Consider the following 22,815-nt stretch of genomic DNA (forward strand, 5'->3'; position numbering starts at 1 on the left):
AGGAATGCTACTTCTGGATATTCATTTCCCGAAGGAGACAAAGAGAAACTCAAGAACTATTTGCCCACCCACACACATAGCAGCACTATTTATAGTTGCCAGAGAATGGAAACAACTCAACTGTCTGTGGATAAATGGATGGATAAGCAAAATGTGGTATAGACACATGGTGGAATATTACTCAGTCTTGTAAAGGGAGGAAATTCTGACACATGTCAAAACATACAAACCTTGAGGTTTTTTTGCTAAATAAAATAAGCCAGTCATGAGCGGACAAATACTGTATGATTCCATTTATAGGAGGGACCTAGAGTTGTCCAGTTCACAGTGACAGAAAGTGGAATTTGTGTTGCCAGCAGCTTGGTTGAGGGGACGTGGGGAGCTGGTGTTGAATGGGGACAGAGGTTTGGTTTGGGAAGATGAGAGTCCTGGAGATGGATGGTGATGACAGTCACACAAGGTGAATGCACACTTAGTGCCACCAAAGTAAAAGTGGTTAAATGATCGATTTTATATCGGGCCTACTTTTCCACAATTACTTTTTTTATAGAGTGTAGGCTTGAAGCTGTCACGTGCGCGATGACTGCTAGACACGCAGGGGGAGGTGCTCATGGAGGTGAGCCCAGGATGCGGTGGAGGGTCGCTGACATTGAGGGCCCCAGCAAAGACACTGGGGAAGATCAGGGAATAAGTAGGGACGGAGCCGAGGACCCGGATCACACCCGGGGACCCCTCCCGAGAGGAGGACGGGGGAAGGGGGAGCAGGCAGCAGGGGCGACCGGAAGCGCTGGGGAGACCGCAGGAAGCCAGGAACATTGTCCTGGGCAGAGGAGGCCGTCCAAGGGCAGGGGGTGGCCAATGTCAGATGCTGCCCTTGGACAGCACGGTTCCCATCTGACCCTGCGCCGCTGGAGGGTCTTTTTAGCCGCCTCTCCGGGAGCTGGGCTGGGCTCTGCGCTCTGCCTGCGCCTGGAGCTGCGGGTTGCTCTTCTGATTCTGCAGAACCTTGATCACATTGAAGGAAGAAAGGAAGGCGCTCTGGCCTTTCGATGGACGTTATCTCAGTCCACCCTGGAGAAGCGAAGCTCCCGCCTGCAGCCAGACGGAGCCCGCCGTCCAACCCTCCCTTTCGGAGGTCCCCGGCATCCCTCCTCGGGTGCCCTTCTTTGGGATGTCCTGTTCTTTGCCCTGTTGGGCCCCTGGGACCCTTCCGAGTGTCACCCATGCCCTCGACGCGCCTCCGAGGAAGTCGGGAAGAGCCGCCTGGGCTCAGCGCCTGCCAGGCAGGCTCACGTCACCGCGGTCCTGGCAGGTGGCCGCTATTTGGCAGAGGGGGACACCCAGAGCTTGGGTGGCTCACCCAAGGTCGCACAGCTAGGAAGTGGAGCGATCCCCACCCGGGTCCTCGGCCATGGTCAGCGCCTGGCCGCACAGGGAGGGGCTGGGGCTCTCAGCCTGCGAGACCCCCTGTCCCCTGTCCCACGTCCCCCAGTTGGCCACTCATCTCTTTGCAGGTAAAATGTGCCTGGCGAGCGTCCCCATGGCCAACGGCCACCCACGTGCCTTCCCCCTCAGATGGGCACCTGGGGAAGGGTCAGGCCACAGCCAGGGCCACGGCAGGATCAGAGCAGGGTCTCTGGCCATGATTCGGACCCTCACCCCGGCCTGCCGCCCGGCCCTCGGGGTGGCAGGGACAGCGGCAGCTCCTGAAGGGCTCAGGGGCAGCAGGGTGGTGGGGAGCCTGGGGGAGCCGCGCCCCCATGTGTGTGTGACACAAGCGAGTGGCCTTAATGTGGAGGGCAGGGTGCAGGGTGGCTCTGCGACAGGCGAAGAGCTGCTGATGGAGACTGTGGGGGTGGCTAAATCTCCGCACAATACTCCTGGCCCCCGTCCAGGGCCGCAGAGCAGACCCGGAGCCCCGGGACCCGCGGGCCTGAGGTGTCCTTGGAAGACGCCCTGCCCGGACTCGGTTTCCAACCAGCGCCTTCGCCCTGGGCCCGTGCATAAACCGGATTCTGCCCTGAACTGCAGAAGCGAGAGATGAAATGAAAACCGGATTTGTGCATATTTTCCACATATTCTAGCATCATAGGTATTATTTTTGTAATTAGAGCAAGTCCTTTTTTAGAAAAGTCAAATTCATTTTGGAAATCACTCCCAAATAAGTCGCTAACCCCAGGCTGTCTCTGGGGCTTTCTTGAATTCCCTGAAGGTACGCAGCTGGGAGGCGGCCGGGGAATTGCCGGTCGAACTGGAGTCGTGGTACTGACATCAGTACTTGGCTTTGCTCAGGCTGTTCACTATTTCTGAGCCGCAGTTTTCCTCTTCTGTCAAATGGGAGTAACAGTGGCTTCTATTGAACAGAACTGTGAAGGTTAGATGAGAGTGCATGTGTCCAGTGCTCAGAAGAGGGCCACACACTGTCACCGTGGGCACGTAACTGTGTGCCCAGCACTCTCGATGGCAGGGGCCAGCGCGGGACTTGGTCCCTGTGGTGTTATGGGCGTCTTACAGCTTTTACTGCATGTGAGTCCGCTCTGGCCTGACCCCACCCTCCAGCGCCCGCCAACGCCGGAGTCTACTCTGTGCTCTGACCTTGACTCAGCAGTGTTCTGGGGGGACATTGTTCAAGAGTGCTCATGACGACCCTCCAAAGAAGCCTTTGGAAAGCGAACTTGAGTCTCGCAAGTGCGACCCCAGGGCTGACGTGTCTGCCCTCTGCCTTTCTCTTCGAGGTGTTCTGAAGACACCGATCCCGATTTTAACCTACCGAGGTGAATCGGTGGAAGATGCCCGGGGCTTCCTGTGCAAAGATGGGGATCCCAAGTCACCCAGGTACGTATGTCCCATCCCAGCTCAAGTGCACAACGGTGGGAAGACCCCCGCGCTTAACTCCCCGCAGAGCTCGTGCACAGCCCAGCCCTCGAGCGAGAATGAAGCCCTGAGCCCAGGAAGGCGGCTCTGCTGGGCACGCTGACACCCGCCGGGAGCCCGCGGTGCGCCAGGACCCCACAGAGCATCGGGAGGAGCGGGGCGTGGCGGCAGGGAGAAGCGGCTTGCCTCCTGACAGAGGAGGGAAATCGGGGAATTTAAAAAAAATGACCACCAGTTTCAAAGCACAGGCCAGGACTCAATTGAGTAGAAAATTTTCATTTTGGGGACACCTGCAGCTTGGATGATGAATAGACCGCAGCATTGTATAGCTCGTTTGTCAGTATTAAGTACCCTCTCATGAGACTGCATTTCCGTGGGTTTCTTATTGTGTGTTGTGGTCAAACATTTTGAAATTCACCTGTTCACCGTCCGCCGAGATGCGCTTCCGGTCTCATAACTTGTAATGCAGTGTCTTGCACACCTTTGTGACAACCCAGCGATGTGTTCAGGGCTGCAAGGTAGTGCACACACACACACACACACACACACACACACACACACAACCTGAAATAGGTTTCAAAAAACAATATTCACTCCCGCTACATTGAATATTCAAATCAACGATGTGCCTTGTCCCCTGATGCTTTCTGCTCCGGTCTGTGCTGTTCCACTTTTCAAAAGAAGGCCGATCTGAACCAGAAAAATAATTTTTCATAGCCCACTGACAACTGCCAGCTTAGAACGTGAAGGCACAGGTTACTCGCCTTGGGCGCTAGCTATGTCACAGCACACAGCAGAACCTGGAGTTGACAATGAGGATGGATCTGAGGGACCCAGGAAAAGTCAGACTGAGGCTCCGATATGCTACTTAAAGCTGCAAGAAGGAGTGGTGTGTTTACAAGGGTTGGGACACAGCTCGGGCTCCGGGGGAAGAACCTAGGAAGTCCTCTTGGCGGGACGCTCGTGGCAGGACAGGCCCGCGTGCAGAGAGGGGAGCCACAGCTGCTGCCCTTGGAGAAGAGGGCTGCTTCCCACGGAGCAGGCTTCCCTTGCCACCACGGGGAAGTGGACGTTCCTAGTCTAGCAGACCAGTCCTCCCCACAGAGCATGCAAGTGGGCTCTACCCGGGGAGCGTGTCCAGAAACAGTTCTTCCTCCAGAGCGGAGGACGCGCTGGTCTCCCTGGTGGCTCCTGTCCCACCTGCCTCTCACCTCCTCTGATGCACTGGTCTCAGGGAGCTGCAGGATCAAGCTCCTTCCTCCCCTGACATCTGCTTCCCAGTGGCAGCTGAGGAGTGCATTCCAAGACCTCCCCCGTGGCCTGCCCTCTCGAGGCACAGGGGATGTTTCACATTCCAGCACAACCAAAGGCCATGGGCAGCCATGGGGTTTTGTTTTTAAAGAACATTTATAGCCAGGCACGATGGCACACACCCGTAATCCTAAGGACTCAGGAGGCTGAGGTAGGAGGATCGCGAGTTCAAAGCCAGCCTCAGCAACTTAGCAAGGCCCTAAGCAACTCAGAGAGACCCTGTCTCTAAATAAAATACAAAAAAGGGCTGGGGATGTGGCTCAGTGATCAAGTGCCCCCGGGTTCGGTCTCTGATACCAAAAAAAGAAAAAGAAAAAGAAAACCCTATTCCTGCTAAAAATACAACTAACAGCAACTGCAGCTGGTACTTCCCGCCCCTCCAGGAGGGTGGGGCTCTGTGCCAAGCCCCTCCTGTGCCGGTCCTCCTGTAACCCTCTCAGTGCTGTGTCAGATGGTGCTACTCCCCGGCCACCCTGCAGATGCAGATGCTGGAGGCTCGAAAGGCCCGTGTCAGGAGACCTGGAAAGGGCCCAGGTGTGAGTCTGCCCGCCATAACACCTTGTCCTAGTTCCCTCTTCCCACCACAGAAGTTCATCTAGCGTTTGATTCATTTGTTTTCTTTTTTTTACAAAAACATTTAAGTGGGTTTTTTAACTCATGACTTTATTTTATTTAGTTTTGTATGTGGTACCGAGGATGGAACGCAGTGCCTCCCACGGGCTAGGCAAGAGCTCCACCACCGAGCCGCAGTCTCAGCCCCTGAGTCCTTGGTTTTCTATTTCAAACCATTTTCTGCTTCATTTCTGGAACGTGAACCAGATCCTGGAAGGAACAGCAGTGGGCCCATAGTAGCCGACACCACCTCGGGGTCAGGGCACTCTGTTGGAGGCCCCCAGACATCCCAGACACCTGACCCATGACCTCCTGCCCTCGAAGCCTCTGAGTCCAATGAGGAGTTGCTAAAGACCCCCTGTGACATCTTAAGATCACGTCGTGGTCTGGTCCCAGGGGAGGCCCCGCACAGAGCAGTTCCCTGGATAACAGAGTCCAAGGAACAGCGAGGGTCCTTCACCAGACTCACGCAGACAGGGCCTGGCCAAGCTGCCTCTCGCCCCCCGAGCACCCACTGCCCTTGCTTCCTGGCAGATTTGACCACCTGGTGGCCATAGAACGCGCGGGAAGGGCTGCTGACGGCAATTACTACAACGCAAGGAAGATGAACATCAAGCACTTGGTTGACGCCATCGACCACCTTTTCCTGGCAGCACAGAAGATTCCTGGAATCTCTTCCACTGGTAAGTGGGCGGCGCCAGCACCGAACATCCTCCCGCCGACCTCGAAGACGGTTCGGGGTAGGGTTATGAGGGTCAACTGTTCTCCACTCCAAGGATGCTCTTTGTTTATTATGGTCTGTGTACACACGAACAACCCTGCTGTTCATGTGCATGACAGTCCTCAGCGGGGAGAGGAAGCCACACATACAAAGCTTATTCTGTCCACCTGGCTCTACAGTAATAACAATAATAAAATAATAACAATAAAACAACCAAGGCAGGGCCGTTATTTTGGTCCTAGGGGATGGAAGGTGTCTTGTATCATTTTATAAAAGACATCAACCTTTAGTATATCAAATGAATGAGTGTAGTATTACCGTCGTTAACAATGTGATTTTGTGATAATTAGTGTTTGCACAGAACTTCATGGTTTTCCAAGAGGATCTGCATCCATTGTATTATTTAAACCTCTTAAAATCCCTGCCGGGAAGGAATTTCGAGGTTGCCTCCTTAATTACTTCTGCTGGTAGCGTCAGGAGCAGAGTCCAGACTCCCGACTCTCAAGTCCCTAAACTGTTTTGGAAGTGCACTGCATTCACGGATTTCTGGAATTTTTATTGTAACCCCGAGGAGCACCAACTCTCCTCCCTGGGGTCGCGGTGGGCAGGGGCAGCAGGCGCTCCAGGCCCTGGAGTAAACCAGGACTTGTGTGTAACTGTGTCTGACTGTTGGCTCCATCCTAGACTTCAGTGTTCCCTGGCTTCATTAGTCCCCTTTGACTTTTGAGGTTTTGGCGAGACAATAAAAGGCTTTGAGCTATTAGAAAGCTTCTGCAAACCTCCCCGCCTTTCCCAGAAGGGACCGTGGGTGGGGCACGTGCAGGGGGCTTGGCCTGGTTGGCCCCAGGCTTCCTGTCACTCTGGGCAGGGCAGGCCTGGGGGAGGTGGAGAAGGACAGGGTCTCTCATTCCCAAGGGGCAGTCAGCAATCAGGCACCCCAACCTGTACTAGGACCGCCTCCCTGGCGGTTCATGGTTTGGTCTAGCTCTCAGGAGACCCGCAGACACTTGCAGATGGTGCTGTGATTTTCCCTCATGCAACAGGCTGCCACTGGTCTAGAACAGTGTTCTGAGAACACTTTTCAGGATGTGACCCGAAGGCATTTGGTCATTCACAACCGCCTGATTCTTCTGGCCGCATCTGGTCTCCGAAGCTGGAGGCAGGTCAGCTCAGGCTCCTGTCTCCACCAGCCCACAATGAAGGCCAGCCTCTGGTAGAATTCTGCACACCCCAAGCCCTTTAGAAGCAGACTCAAGCACAGCGTTACCCCCACTCTGTAGCTGGAGGAGGGGATCTGATCTGGCTGAGACGCTGGGACACGTACAGTGCATGAAGGGTCCTCAAGTCAGCTCTCACGTGTGGCCCAGGCTGGTCGCAAACTCCTGCACTCCTGATCCTCCTGCCTCGGCCCCCGAGGACCTGGCACTGGGACTGTGGGCACATGCCAGGTGCCCGGCTTAGCTGACCTAGTCCATAGCAGCCTCCAGAAACACCTGGACACCGGGTCAGCGTCCTGTAGGACTAGAGCACCCCTCAAAGGATACAGGCTGCAGGGCTTGCTGTATGTTTCTTTGCGGGGGGCTCCTGGGGATTGACCTCAGGGGCACTCGACCACTGAGCCACATCCCCTGCCCTATTTTGTATTTTATTTAGAGACAGGGTCCCACTGAGTTGCTTAATGCCACGCTTTTGCTGAGGCTGGCTCTAAACTCGCCATCCTCCTGCCTCAGCCTCCTGAGCAGCTGGGATCATAGGCGTGCACCAACGCACCCGACTGGTTTGATGGATTTTTTAAAATCTGGTTTTTTCAAGGGTGGAGGTGTCGTTAATTCTTTTTAGTCAGTCTTCCTATCTTGACCACCTTATTTCACCAATGAATAAAACTTATTCTAACAGTTAAATATTCTATCATTCCTTAATCATACTAATTAAGAAATCCTTTGGCTGCTGATTATCAGATGGGCCTCTGGACTGCAGTCTCTTCAAATGTTAAGCAACCGCCCCAGAGTGTGTGTCCCTCCCCCAGTTACGGTATATCAGATAACAACTAGGCCTCCTACATACGGCTCTGTCGCGAGCAGTGAGTAAGAGAGGAATCAGGTTTGGTTCCAACGAGTGGATTTTATTCACGCAGTGCACACTCAGCTCAACACTCCTAATGACAGCAAGTCACAAATACATTGAAGAGTCACTCCCTGTTCACCTAGAGCCCAGTCCCCACGGACTTACTCCATGCAACGTCTCTTAGCCAAGAAGTCAGTCAGCAAGAACGAGGGGATTCTTCTCAGCCGTAGAGAAGTCCTCTGGTCACGGTGCTGCTGACAGTTTGCTCCAAAAGTCCAGGGGTTTAAGTAGTGATTTTCAGCCCAGTCACGCTCTGGTCTTCATTGATAAAGACCAGAACACGACTAGACCAGGAGTCCCCACTCAAATCATAGATAAAGGTTCATATTGGCAATGTTCAGGAGTGTCATCCTGCCACACAGCAAGTTTGTCACCAGGCGCCTTTTATGATTTTAATTTTACAAGTCCAGGCAAATACCGAATACAGCTTATTATTACTACATAACACACAACGGTAGCAGTTCCTGTCATTTCCTTGTCTCGTTATTCTTTCATTCTTTTTTGTTGTTGTTGTTGTTTGGTACTGGGGACTGAACCCAGGGGTCTTAACTACTGAGCCACTCCCGGCCCTTTTTTATGTTTAGTTTAGAGACAGGGACTCACTGAGTTGCTTAGGGCCTCCCTAAGTTGCCGAGGCTGGCTTTGAACTCGAGATCCTCCTGCCTCAGCCGCCTGAGCCGCTGCGCTTACAGGTGTGCACAGCGCCTGGCCCCTTTCACAAGCCTGAAGCAGAGGCCGTTAGAGAAGTTCTCCTCCATCTCCCTGAGTAGGAGCCACTCAAGGGGAGGTCCTCGTCTCCAGCGGGCCTGGCACCATCTGCAGAGAGGGCACTGCACCTGTGACTGGAGAAGGGGACCCAAGAAGGGGCATGCCCATGTTCTGGTGAGTTTCAAATTTGGACTTATTTCTAAAGAGAAATTTCTAGAAGACCTGAAGGAAAAGCAATGTCTGCTGGTTGTTGGAAAGTATATCCAGAGTCAGATGGGCACAGTGGCCCCTGCCGGTCATCCCAGCGTCCTGGGAGTCTGAGGCAGGAGGATCACAAATTCCAGACCAGGCTGGGCAACTTGGTGAGATCCTGTCTGTAAAAAAAATAAAAAAGGAAAGAAACAAGGCCGGGGTGTGGCTCTGAGGTAAAGCCCCCCCAGATTCCATCCCAGTGCCAGAAAAAAATTACAATCAAGTCTCCCCAGAGCCCACCACTGGGCCCTCCAGAGAGAGCAGAACCACGTGCCTGGGGGCTGCCTGGCCGCAGAGCGCCCATCCCGCCCTGACCCTGTGGCTGACCCAGTCCCCTGCCCCTCAGGCGTTGGCGATGGAGGCAACGAGCTCGGGATGGGCAAAGTGAAGGAGGCCGTGAGGAGGCACATTCGCAACGGGGATGTCATCGCCTGTGACGTCGGGGCGGACTTCGCCGTCATTGCTGGTGAGTACGTGGCTGGCTGTCCAGCCCAGCCCAGCTGCCCATGGTGAGAGACCTGGAGTGGACTGTCCAGGCCATAAGCCCCTCTGCAAGGGGATCTGGAGGGCACCAGCACAGGGGAGGCCTGGATCCCAGCCTCTGACCTCTCATGTGGACGGTCACCACTGACCGCCTGCCAGGCATCACTGCAGGTGCTGGGCACCCCAGCGACGATCCTGCTCCACAGACCCGCGTTCTAGACTAGGGAGGCGGACAGCGAGCCCCAACAGACGAATGCACCCGACGGGGCAGGATAAGCGCCGTGGGGGCCCCGGGACGGGCAGGGGAGAGAGCGGCAGGGCCGCTTCACTTCCGTGGTCAGAAGATGCCTCCCAGCCTTCACTCTGGGCCAGCGAAGAGAACAACCTGGAACATGTCCGGAGGATGCAAAAGGCCTCCAACCTCCTCCGCTGACTTCTGCCTCCGCCTACCCGGTCCCTCCCGGCTGCTGCTCTTCCCCACTAGGACCAACCCCTCCTGTGCCCAGGTCCTTCAAGGCCTCCTTCCCCGCCAGGTCCCTCACAAGTTTCAGGACTTTGACAGATCCCTAAGAAAGGCTCTTTCTGACGTCGTGATCAAAATTAGCCTGGGCAGGACCAGAGCCCTGCTAAGAACCAGCGCCAGGGCAGGAAGACCTGAACTCCAGTTGGTGAGTGCCTGGAGGCTCGGCGCGGGCAAGCTCAAGAGTTAGGACCCTGGGGCGTTTACCTCTGGCAGTTCAACCAGCTGCTCACACTAAAAGTCAGGGGGAGTCCCCGCCTGCTGCTAGCGGAGAAAAGGAAAGGAATTGTTCTGAACTACACCAGAATGTTCTGTTCTTCTTAACAAGATCTGGCCTCAAGAGAAACGATCCCACCACAACCAGCCAAACCACCTGGGAGAAGGGAACTCCCAGCCCAGCCCTGCGGTTATCCGCCCCACTTAAGCCGGGGTGGACAAAACTGAGCAGCCCTGGTGACGTTCCCTGTCCAGGGGCACCACTCACGGCTATGGTCTGAATATGGTTTGTCAGCCCAAACTCAGGCACAGGTTTAACACCCAAGGCCATAAAATAATTCTTATGTTAATAGCATTAAGAGGGTGGAAACAATCCAACCATCATGATGTTTAGCGTGGACCTTCAGGAAGTGATTAGATTAGGCCATTAGGGTGGAGCCCCATGATTAAATCCTGGTGGCTCTTTAGGGAGAGACACACAGACTTAGAGACACACACACATGTTCATGATGTGATGGTGGCAAGGGTGCTCACTGGAGCCTCCACAACCAGGAGCCAAACTCTTTTTCTTTATAAAGTAGGCTGCCACGGGTATCTCATTATAGTAATGAAAAATGGCTACTGAAATATTGAGATGGAATCATAAGGCTACAGAATACTTTCCCTCTTCCCACATCTTACATCTACAGACTACAGTTCTTTCTTTTTTATTTTGTTTGTTTTTTTAGTACCAAGGATTGAACACAGGGGTGATTAACCACTGAGTCACATCCCCAGTCCTTTTTATTTTTTCATTTTGGGGCAGGGTCTCACTAAGTTGCTTAGGGTCTCATTAAGTTGCTGAGGCTGGCTTCAAACTAGCAATCCTCCTGCCTCAGTGGTCCCAGTTCATCGGGATTACAGGTGTGTGCCACCATACCCAGTCCACTATAGGTCTTTTTACCAAGTACACAACGTATACTTTTCAACAATTATAAGGCACATAAAAACAGTTTAAAGAATTTGAACAAGCATCAGAGACAGAGTTGAGTATGTCAGGAATGTTGGAATTAGCAAACCAGGAGATTTGTTTTGTTGTGTTGTTGTTTGCAAATGTGGTTAATAGGCTAAAGGATTTAATAGAAAAAGTAGATAGCATGCAAAAACAGATGAATAGGAAAGGAAATGGAAATACTGGGGAAAGATGTTGCCAAATTATATTGTTGTATTTGTGAATATACAAATATGTAACAAAAAAATCCCACCATTATATTCACTATAATGCACCAATTAAAAATGTGGAGAAAAAAGGACAGATGAAAAATGTAAGCAGAGAGATGGAAATTCTAAGAATTTTAAAATGAGAGAAATGAATAACCTGTAATAGAAATGGAGAAAGCCTTTGGGGGGCTCTTTAGTAGACTGAGGTAGAATCTCTGAGCTTGAAAATATGGCAATATAAACTTCCCAAACTGGAAAACAAAACAAAGACTGAAAAACGTAAACAGAACAGAATATATAAGAACAATGGTTCAACTGCCTACAATGTAAGTCATGCTGATTGGGATACCAGAAGGAGAAGAAAGAAACAAAAGCAATATTTGAAGCAATAATGTTTGATACAGATCCAGAAGCTCAGTCAGCACCAAAGCACCAAGCAGGATAAATGCCCCCAAATCCCTCCACCTGGGCATAACATTCATACTTCAGAGAATCGAGGACAATGGCTGAACACGTGGCAGGGGCCAGGTCCTGGAAGCTGGTGCACCCAGGAGGCACGGAAACCTGCATCCTTCCCTCACGCCCCCTCCCCTGGCGTGCCTTCGCCTGCATGCTTTGTAATATCCTTCACATGGACAGCAGGTGTGTTTGCCTGAGTTCTGTAGGCCGCTGGAGCAAATCAATGAAGCCCCATGCGAGGCTGTGGGAACCCAGATCTACAGCCTGTCAGTCAGACAGCCTGGGCCTGTGACAGGCATCTGAAGGGGCAGGGACAGGTGCACAGGTGAACCCTCAACCTGCAGAGTCTGATGCTGTTTCCAGGTGGGTAGCGTCAGAGCCAACTTGAATTAGAGTACACCCAGCTAGTGTCCTCCTCTGGCAGATTCTGCCCAGCCTGTGAGGCCCACGTTAAATGACCACTTTCTGTGAATCATTGCTGCATGAGTTGGAATTGGCAGTCCCTCCTCAGTGCTCCCATAATCCTTTGCAAACCTCTTGTTGACAGATGGCCTACCTGTGCCCTCTCATCTGTCTCTCTGGAACAGAAGCATCTCTTTCTTTCTTTCTTTCTTTCTTCCTTTCTTCCTTTCTTTCTTTCTTTCTTTCTTTCTTTCTTTCTTTCTTTCTTTCTTTCTTTCTTTCTTTCTTTCTTTCTTTCTTTCTCTCTCTTTCTCTTTCTTTCTTTCTTCTACCAGGGGTTAGGGTTAGGCCCAGAGGCACTTTACCACTGAGATACATCCTCAGACCTTTCCATTTTTTGTTTTGAGCCAGGGTCTCACTAAGTTTCCCAGGTTGGCTTGGAACTTGTGATGCTCCTGTCTCAGCCCCCTGAGGCACTGGCACCCAGACAGCCTCTTTCTCTTTTGATGCTCCAGCACCTAGAGCTTAGCAGGCCCTCTTGAGTCCTTTTTCAACGGAATGGAGAACTCAAGCTTATTTCAGACACAAGCCAACGAGATGGTCCCCACACTGGGGAATAAGCCCTTCGGTGCTGGCTGATGGGACAGAAGGGAGGTCTGAGGATGATGGATGCTCTTCAAGCCCACGACAGGTGACAGGGCTGTTCCCCTACAGCCTCCAAGGAAGCCAGGGCAGGAGCCCAGTGGGAGCCAGACCAGCCATTGGAGAGTCTCTTAATGTGGAGAGTTCTGGAATGGGCTCCTAGGCTTAGTACCTGAATCTTCTTCTCTGATGATCGTGAACAGTATGTAACCCAAATGGTTTAGAGCAACCGTTCTCAAATTTTAGCTTGAATCAGACTCACCTGGAGGGCTCATTAGACCTCCATTGCTGCCCTCCTGACCTGCTGGGTTTCTGGTGTGTCAGGGTGACTGGGCCCAAGAATCTGTCTTATAACGAGTTCCCAGGTGCTCCTCCGGCCTCTGGCCCGGCGACTGTGCCCAGGGTGAGTTCTGCTGCCTGGGGAAGGCTGGTGGTCTGCAGGACCACAGGACCGTGCCAGGTCCGTGAGGGACTCTCTGTGGTGGCTGCAGGTGTTTCTAACTGGGGAGGCTACGCCTTGGCCTGCGCACTGTACGTCCTGAACACCTGTGAAGTCCATGGGCGCTACCTGAGGAAGGCAACTGGACCCTCCCAAGCACCTGGGGAGCAGAGCTGGACTCAGGCCCTGCCATCTGTGGCCAAGGTAACGAACTCAGCAGGCCTCTGGGTGAGATGAGTGCTCAGCGTGGGGGCAGGGAAGGTGGGGAAAGAATCCCGAGGGTGGGCCTGGAAGACGAGGGCCTTAGGAGGGAAGAACGGGGCACAGAGGCTGGGGGGCCAGGAAGAGCTTAGTGCTGGTTTGGGAGGAGGGCTGCGGGCCGTGGGATGCGATGGGGGTCAGGAGGTGGTCCCACAAGGAGGTGGTCCTGAGCCCCCAGCCCAGGATTGAATATTGTTCCTGTCCTTGCATTTTTCTGCTCAAGGATCCAAATTGCCCAGTTCCCTAAAAAGACTGGGACCATGGAGAAGTCCTGGAAGAGGGACACCATGTTCGGCAGGTCCAAGAGAACCATGGCGTCCTCACTGAGGGCTCTACCTGACAGGGAATAGGGAGCCTCTGCAGGGCTTTGAGCAAGAGAATTGGGGCCCAGGGTGGCTTTGTCTGCACTCCTAGAGTCAATCACCCGAGGCGCCGGGTGTGGTTCCCGGTGTGTCCTGTAGTCCAGGGCAGAGGCCGGGCAGAGGCCCAGGCACGGCTGACTCACGTGGACTCACATATGCAGGTGGGAAAACGAGAGCGGAGCCAGCCCCGAAGGAGGTGCTGGCGGTGCTGCCCCAGGTCTGGGGCCTGGGCGGCAAGGTGGCAGCTGGGCCGGCCAGCTCTCCCTGGGTCCTCAGTTCCTCCTGAGCAGGTCCTGTGCCTGAAGTTGATTCCAGACTGGAACCCCGTCCTTACGTGGCCATCCTCGCAGGGAGGGGTCCCGCCCCACCTGGAGAGATACTGGCGGACGTGACTTATAGGACGCAGACCGTGTGTCCGCGGCTAGCGGGGCACCTCCTTGGGGAATGTGCCAGGGGAGTTTGGACTGTGGGAAATCGGGGGCAAAGCCTGGGTCAGATGTGACTTCACCTGGGAGCCCATGGCAGGTGGGAGGGCTGGAAACCCTGAGAAGCAGTGGGGGGCACTGGGTGTTTGACCTGAAAGACAGTCGACTCTGGGGGTGCCTCACGTACCCACAAACTTCCTGGGGGCAGAGGACAGGCAACGACTCAGCCTCCTGAGAGACAGAAGCAGAGGCAAGAGGCCAAGGTCCCGAGAGCGGAGGCCAGGTCAGCAGGAAGACGTGCCTGCCAGCGAGGAGTCCTGTGACACAGGGTCCCCGTCAGGGGCGTGGGGATGCTTCCCTGGGCTGGGCCAGGCTGCGCTGCCGGTGGAGCACACCTGTCTCCTGCACATGGCTTCACTGTTCCAGGCTTGGCTCCCAAAAGGCTGGGTTTGCGAACTCTAGAACCAGGAGCTGTGAACGCTGGGCCTGCCCTTGGGCTTCTGCATCCAGGAGGCCCGGGACGGGACAGAGGACTTGCATGTCCAAGTTCCCAGGTGACCTCGATGCTGCTCCTTCGGCCCTTCCTGGGGACCCACTGGAGTGGAGGGCTGTCTTCCAGGCTGTGGGAGGGGACCGGTTTGCAGAGGGGAAAGGTGCTTCTGGAGTGTCCAGCCTGGGGAACAGCTGAGATGGGATGGGCGACTGTGACAGTCCTCCCGCCCGCCAGGGCCTGAGGTTCCAAGTCCCTCACTTCTGACCAGCCCCCTCACCCAGAGATGGCTGTTGCCTCTTTTCTCTGTAGTACACCCTTTCTGTTCCCTGTTACCTTCTGCCTGTGCGTCCCTCCCTGGTTCTCTCTTTCTCCTGCCTGTTTAATTCGGACATCTCCTTGGATTGGTGTTGGGGTGCCCGTTTTTACAGAGGAAGTACCCGGGGCTCCGAGAGGTGAGGTGGCTTCCCAAGACCACCCAGTGAAAAGACAGAGCTGAGATTAGAGGCCAGGTCTCTCTGACTTCAGATTCTGGACTTGTTTTGGAGGGGCTCAGACATTTCCCAGCTCCTGGGAATGCCAGGGGCTAGGGGAGGGGTGGGTGCGGAGCTCGGGCAGCTATAGCAACACTTGGAGGGAGGATGTCTTCCATAGGGGCCCAGAGAACCTTCTGTGGCTTATTTACACTTTCTGGGTCTGAACTGGAAGAAAACAAAAACCAACCCCCCCCCACACACACACACACACAACCACTCAGGGGCTGCCTGCCGCACGATTCCTGATGACAAACACAAAAGCATGAACCCCACCCCACACATTCACAGCCTGCAATCACCCTCCAGGGATGGAAAATTATTTTTGCATTTCTGCCCAGACCTTCATAAATATATTAACAATGCACCACTTTTTCAAAGGAAATAAAGGGCATGTTTTTAGAGCAAAAGCAGAAGCATTTGGTGAGCCCCTCCTGGGGACCTGGCCTGGGCTTGTTCTGGGAGAAAATGAGTCAGGCATGGCCCTGGGGGGAGGGGGGTACTCTTGGAGTGACGCTTGGCATGGAACTCCGGAGCCAGGACGGCAGTGTGCTTAGCTATGGGCACTCAAAGAGCACTTAGTGCCTTCAGAGGGTTCCAGGAAGGTGCCTGGAGGTGGTGGCCCTGCGCAGGGGCTTGGGGCTGAGGAGGATGTAAGTGGCCATGGAAAGAAGGGTGGGAAGGGCCTTCCAGGCAGCAGGACCCACATAAACTGAGGTGCAGCGTTAGTAATTAGGGGTCTGCAGGTCCCTTTGTGGGACTCCCTGGCCAACCTGAGGTGCCAGGTAAAGCAGTGTTCTGGGCTGGTGGCAAAACTTGAGGGGTGGGGCAGAGAAACGTCCTTACCTCTGCTCTGAGCTGCTTGTAAGTAGGGTCTCCTTATTCGGGGACAGGAGTTCCCAGGAGTCTGGCGACAGTGGCGGGGTGGCACTATGCTGAGGGCCCAGCAGGGGGCCACCCCTTTCAGGGCACACCTTGTCCACTCTGGCCCTCGGCCCAGGGGCCCCTCTGAATGAGAGCAGGTGGTGCCCTTGGGTTTTCCTGGAGGGCAGATAAGACACTGGAGAACATTCCCATGCTGCCAGAGGCAGAGCCAACTGATGACACCTCACAAGAGGGACTAAGGTCAGGGACACAAGGACCCAGAGCCTGGGCACTGGAGGGCTAGGCATTCATCTTGGGGGCCAGGGCCAGGGTGCTGTGGGGTGGCTGAGTGACAGTTCTGGGCAGGGGTGGGCCTGGGAGGGACTGAAGGCCTCCAAGGTGAGACCTGGAGAAGGCCCTGGATGAGCCATCCCCCACCCTCAGCCCGTGAGGGCCTCAGACGGAGCCAGCTCTGCCTGGGTGCTGGTCTGGATCAGGACCACTTTCTTGTCTGCACAGTTGTCTAGAGGAGAAAGGACAGACAGGTGGATGGATGGATGGACAGATGGTGCAGAGACAGGAACATGGCATCTGACCTCATCCTGGGCTCCTGTCCTTTTCCAGGACTTTCAAACCACCCATCCTCATAATTCTGTTTTGTTTTATTGAGATGGGGTCTCGCTGTGTCGCCCAGGCTATCTGACTCCCGGGCTTAAGAACCGTCCTGCCTCAGACCCCCAAGTAGCTGGGACTCTGGGTGTGCATCTGGGCTTCCGCCCCACTTCACAAGCAGCATCATTTCCCATAAGTGTCAGTCCGCCCGCTGCAGTATGAATTCACAGCAGGTGCCACACTCCGCCTCCACTCCCAGAAGACACCTGGGACCGTTTCCCCTTCCCCGTAAAGTGAAGCCCAAGTCCTGTCCTCCTGGCCACACGTTGGTCCTCTTCCTTCTCTGCTGCCCCACTGTCTCTCTCAATCTGGGCAATGCAGCAGGCTCCAGGGACTCTGCCTCCAGCTCCCCATGGCCACTGCCTCCACTGGGCCTCCTACAAGATGGTATGGGTGTTGAGCGATCCCTCGAAACTCGCAGGGAGTAGCTGTCAGCCCAGCTAGTCCCTGTGGTTCTCAGAAGCTGATCACCAGCCACCCTGAGGACCCCAAGGCCCTCCCTGGGTCCCAGAGGGTGAGAGTGGAGATGTCCAGCAGTGGGCTGGGAGGAAGTGGCCCCAGGGTCCCTTATGTATTCCCCACAAAGAGAGGATATGAGCAATGGGGAGAAGTGGCAGAATGAGGAAAGCCCAAACAAAGGGCTGGGCAGCCCCTGGGCAGACCTGTGGACAAAGGGCTGCTGAGAAGGCGGAAATGTGGAAAGGCCCTGGGCCTCCCTCCCCAGGAGACAGTGCCTTGGCCCCGGGCAGAAGGGAAATGCAGGCCCGCAGGCCAGCAGGAAGACAGTTCCCAGTGACATTGGCCCACGCCCCCATTGTTCTGAAGTCCCCCGCGTCAGTGTCCTCAAGGACCCTTGCCGGGCGGGTTCCTACTCTGCCATGACCTCTGACCCTCGTTGCACCATGTCTGGTCAGCTGAAGGGAAACGCAGTAACCGGTGGCTTCAACAGCAGACGGTTCGTTCTCATGGCTCTCGGCTGAGAGGTCCAGCTTCCAGGTGCCACAGATCCGGTTCCCGGGTGGGGCTCTCTTCCTGGCTGCCTGCCTCCTCCCTGTGTCCTCATGTCGTGGAGAGAGAATGCTAGTCCCTCTTCATTTTAGGGGGCCACTAATCCCATCTTGGGGGTCCCACCCTGATGACCTCATCTCAACCTACTACCTCCCAAAGCCCCAATTTCAAATACCAATGCATGGAGCACTGGGGATTCGACACATGAATTTGGGGGAACCTAAACATTCAGTTCATAATGCTCCTCCATAAAATCTTCCCTAAGTCACCCCCAAAACTGGGTCAGGTGACCCTGCTCTGTGCTGTGACCCCTGCATACTGTGACTGCCTGTCACCATTCACCCCATATCCTTGAGGCTCACTCCAGTGGGTAGATGGTGGGTGAATGAGCCACGGCCAGCACGGGAAGGGAGCGCCTGCTCACGTCTGCCTGCGCCTCCTCTGCTCAGCTCCCGGGGCGCCTCCTCTTGCCTGCTGCTGCCTTTGAGGAGGATGCAGCGGGGGGACGTGTCCTGCCTGATGCCCTGGCCTGAGACCCACCTTCCCAGAGGGACCTGACCTGTTCAACCACGGGCAGGCGTGTTAGTGGCTTAGACCACTGCTTCTTCGGGACCTTATTTTTGGAGGGGGAGAGAAGGAGGGAGCTCAAACCTTAACCAGCAAGTGAGTCCAAGAAGAAACCTGTGTGCTGAAGGCCTGGGGCTCCCACCAATCATCAGCCTCGTTTCGTGAGCACCTATCTGCGCCAGGCTGTGGGAGGAGCTGTCCTTCCACTAGCTCGCTGATTGCTCACAGCAGCCTCCGAAGCAGGCGTCTTTACCACCATCAGCAGCAACAGCCCCACTTCATAGATGAGAACCCTGAGGCACAAAGAGCTTTGACCTCCTCTCAGGGAAGCTCCATGTCGAATCCCTCCGATTCCAGCGCCAGGCGCCGGGCCCTGGGCTGCATTCTCCCTGCGTCCTGCTCTCTCCAGATGCTCCCACGTGCACACTGGGAAACATCTAGAAGGCAGTGGAGGCCGGACTGGCCCACGCCGCCCAGGAGGGTCTCAGGAGGAACGGGGCCTGCTGGCACACGCAGGCCACTGGCTGGGCTGGCCGCAAGTAGCCCAGCCTGCACCTGTCGGAGGACAGCATCTTGTTAAGAAGATGCACACACACCTGTGATCCCAGGGACTCGGAACCTGAGTCGGGAGGACCGTGGTTCAAGGCCAGCCTGGGCAATCTAGTGAGATCCTGTCTCAAAATAAAAAATAGAAAGGGCCAGGGGCGTAGCCCAGTGGTACAGCATCCCTGGGTTCAGCCCCCAGGACCAGGCTGGGGGAGGGCGGAAGGAATGAAAAAGTGGAAAACGCAGGCTTACACAAGAGCGACAGCTGTGGTTACAGGCAAGTAACCAAGCGGTGGCTTCTGGGGACTGGGTTTGGGGACCAGTGAGGTGTGACGTTGGACATGCTGCTTCATGGTGAGATTTCCAGTGGCACCTCAAGTCGAAGGCCCCTCTCCACGAGATCTATGCACTTCTTCTTCTCCCCGCCCAGGCCCTCCGCTAATTATTACCTGTGCCTCATTTTTCTCTTTTTCCAGGAAGAAAAAATGTTGACTATCCTGGTGCAGCACAGAGTCCGGAGTGGAGGCTCTGGTGTCTTGGGCATGGAGGTGGATGGGCTCCCCTTCCACAGTGTCCACACCGAGATGATCCAGAAGCTGGTGGACATCACCACAGTGCATGTGTGACCCTTAACGTCACATGCACAGAAGTTCCTGCCCAATGTCCAGGCCTGCATCCAGGCAGAGTTCCCCGAGACCCCCAGCTTCTTCCCACAGCAGGCTTGCAGGTTGACACGGGTCCTGGGTGAGCCACAGACTCGCCACGGGCCTGCGCGCCTGCTTCCCAGGCGGGGATAGGGCCACTGGTGTGGGCCAGGGACATTTCTCTGGGGCTTCCAGTCCCTGCTTTGGTTCCTAGTACTCTCGCCCATTCTCTCAACCCTCCTCCACACCGGCTGCCTCAGGCACCCATGCCAGGTCTACTCAGAGAGTCTTCCTGCCCATCATTTAGGAGGATCCCAGCGAATAATCGACTGCTAGGCTAGCAAGCATGGTCCTGGGCATCGTCAAGGCCACGAGTCATCCCCAGCTAACTGAGAAAGGCTAAGACGCACCAACTGTGGAGCCACAAAGCGTTGGGGCTTTAGGGAAGGATTACTCACCACCCACCAAAATATTTAGACCTTCGAAATGCTCTTTTTCAAACAGCATTTTGTTCACTCAGGCAGAAGATTTCTCCAGCCGTCTCCACCGGGGTTGTCTTGTCCCCTTCACCCCTGACGCTGCCACCTCCTCCCCGTCTCCTCACCCCCACCCCTGAGCCAGGGCCCTGGGCCTCCCTACACAGTGGGGCAGTTGCACCCCAGAAGCCCAAGGGTGGTTCAGGTCCCCAGGGCTGGGGCCTGCTGGAGTCCTCCTGCACAGCTCTGTCCAGTCCAGTTGTCCCTCTCCCAACTGCCCCAGCTGCACGTTTTCCAACAAAGTCAGAAACTGAGTCACCAGCCATATCCCATTACGCTCTCCCATCTTGAACCAGGACAGCTTCTTGTGTGGGACCCTGCTGAGTGACACTGACTCATCCAGATGGGGTGGGGTGGGGGGCATAAGGCCACTGGTGAGGCCTCCCAGCGTTAGTTGGGCCTGCTTAGTTTAATTTCATTTTCTTAAATGTGGCTGGTTTGAACCTTTAATGGGCATTCACTGTGAAGAAGGAACTAACTCTAGATTCGACACTCCTGGAAAATATAAGTAACTAGCAGGGCAGGTTGGGGTCACTTCCAGTTCTCTCTGCACAGCGTGACCTCCTGTCATTCTGGCAGGGGTGCCACCTACAGGGTCTTAGTTCTTGGTGGTGTGGCATCAGGCAATGCACCCAGAACAGGCACTCAGTCCTCCACTGACCTCACGGCTCTGTGAACCTACCTGGGCTCTGCAGATGCACTGGCCAGGTTTCCTCCAGTTGTAAATTTTGTCCCTAATTTGGGACATAGAGTTCCATGTCGTGGGGGGCCTCTGATGAAGACGGTACCCTGACATTTTTTAAATCTTGATGGCTACAAGAGGAAAAGATGCCCATGTTCTTCTGAATCATATTCTGGGGGAAAGACTCCCATGAGCCTTTGCTTTTGCAGTAGTCATGGATTCTGTTCCAACGTGGAGCAGGCTGAGGCTGGACCATGTATTAGTTGATCCTCACTGTGGGCAGAAATTTAGAAAAGAGGCCAAGACCTGGCTGAGTGAAGAGAAGGCCAAGGGGTCCTAGATCCTGGGTGGGACATTCCAAGGTCCCCTGCAGGGAGAAGCAAGCCCATGACTCTGCAGCAGGGGCTGAGATGTGAGGAGGGTCAGGAGGAGACCGCTTAGCAGGGTCAGCCCAAGGACCACTGGAGCGCTGCTTTCCAAGATCCAGTTTGAAAACTTTCCCATCCCACAATATGATTCCTGCTCAGACCGTTTAGTAAAGTTTTGCTCAAAATTTTCCTAGCCTTGGCTGTGCTTGGGGGGAGGGCTAGTATCCATGTCTGTGACAGGGACAAGAAGTGACCTACAGGGTATGGTCATTTGGGGTAAGAGATGGTACTGACCAGAATGGATCTGTGGGACATCTGAGCATTGCTGGGCATTTCCAGGAGTGTCGTGGGGAGGGAATCCTGATAAACAGTACTCAGAACGCTCTGGCTGTTCAAAGTCAAGCTGGGCACCTTGGGGCCATTGAAGTAGTGTATTCTGCACAGGCCCTGCAGGAAGTGGAACCTGAAGGCACGTGAGCCCTCTAAGGGGGTTGGGGCTCATTGGTCCCCTTCAGCTGGGAAAGGTGTTCCTCTGCGGTCACTTCTTGCCTCCTTGCATGGGTCCTTCTCACTGCCAGTCCCAACTTGGTCCAGCTCGTTGCATTTGCTACTTCCTGCTCGCACACGGGGCTTCCGCTGGCTCCACAGTAACATTCACTGCTCTCTAGGCAGCGTGGAGAACATTGTTGTTTGCATGAACTCAATAAACTCAGCAATGTGGTATGTTGTCAGAAGTAAAGAAACCAGAAAATGGTCCTTTCCTCCTCTGGGCAGGTCAGACTCACCTGGTCTCTCTTCAGATATGGGGATCACATTTGAAGAAGTGGATATTGTTCAAATGAAGGAACAGAAAGGTAAGAGCTCAGAACCTGTTAAGTAGCAGTGACTTCAAGAGCGCTGTCCATCAAAGACTGGCTAGATACTCACCAATTCTGCCTTCTCTTCCTACAATGCACAGGAAAACTACATGTCCCAGGCTCCCTTGCAGTTCAGTTCATTTGGGGCCATGTGACTGGGATCTGACCAATGGAATGTGAGTAACTGGGATATTGAGTTCTTCCAGACTTGGCCATGAACCTGTGTGAGGGATTCTCTTTGTGCTGCTTCTCCAGTGTGGGTGGGAAGGGAAAAGCCCAAGAAAGTGGAACAACTTCATGGAAGGATCCTGAATCACTGCGATTGCTTGGGAAAAGATTTTCCAGGGAGCAGCCTCTCATTTCTCTTTGCATGAACAAGAGATAAACTTTGCTTGTTTGTTTATTTTGAAACTGGGCCTTGTGCTGAACTCAGGGTCTTGGGCCTGCGAATCACACTCTCCAACACTGAGCTACACCCCCATCGTAGTGCCCCATTTTTTTCAGGCACTGTGATTGGGGTAGATGATTTATTGATGCCATATATTCCAGCCTTGCCTAATACAAGCTTGGAAGGTTTAACACTGAGAAGTAGCATATGAGAATTGTCTTCAGATCTCAGTGCCTGAAAGGACACGTGATGCCAACAGTCGCAATTAAGGCCTGTGGGAAAAGTGGTTCTACTCTGGCTTGTTAGGAACTAATATTTCTGCCAAACCCTGGAATGACTTGTCTTGGATTGTAGTGAGTTGTCACTGGTGGTGCTTGTGGAGAGACTGGACCCTCGTTTTTGAGAGATGTGGAGGGGATACTTAGCAACGAACGAGTCGGATATCATGACCTTTGTTACACTGCAGTACTGGCATCTGATGTCTTCTCTAGCAATATTCTGATGGTTGTTGGATTGAAACAAATGGAATTGAAATCCCACCATTTCTCCAGAGTGCTGGGCACTATTGTGACCCCAGGATGTATGCCATCACAGGTCCCTGTCTTGCCAGGAATGGAGGCTACAGAATCACTAGCTGCCAGAAATGGGT

The 22,815-nt window shown here is 54.3% G+C and overlaps 1 protein-coding gene across 7 annotated transcripts in view; it reads left to right on the forward strand.

The window, feature by feature from the left end:
- The window catches only part of Dglucy (D-glutamate cyclase), an 82,035-nt gene that overhangs the window by 51,624 nt on the left and 7,596 nt on the right, over positions 1-22,815 (forward strand). For 4 of the 7 annotated variants that reach the window (XR_007106977.1, XR_007106974.1, XR_007106975.1 and 1 more), the window contains exons 9-15: positions 2,736-2,835; positions 5,332-5,480; positions 8,949-9,068; positions 13,016-13,167; positions 19,168-19,435; positions 21,696-21,775; positions 21,880-21,954. Coding sequence is in view for 3 of the 7 variants with exons in the window: in XM_047538747.1 (XP_047394703.1) it covers positions 2,736-2,835; positions 5,332-5,480; positions 8,949-9,068; positions 13,016-13,167; positions 13,748-13,978 (752 nt within the window). In the remaining 4 variants the exon portion in view is untranslated. Of the gene's footprint in view, positions 1-2,735; positions 2,836-5,331; positions 5,481-8,948; positions 9,069-13,015; positions 13,168-13,747; positions 15,422-19,167; positions 21,668-21,695; positions 21,776-21,879; positions 21,955-22,815 lie in introns of those variants that run through there. The other 3 variants (XM_047538747.1, XM_047538746.1, XM_047538748.1) reach the window with 2 other exon arrangements.

Source organism: Sciurus carolinensis, chromosome 2 (genome assembly GCF_902686445.1).
Source record: "Sciurus carolinensis chromosome 2, mSciCar1.2, whole genome shotgun sequence".
NCBI classification, from domain to species: domain Eukaryota; kingdom Metazoa; phylum Chordata; class Mammalia; order Rodentia; family Sciuridae; genus Sciurus; species Sciurus carolinensis.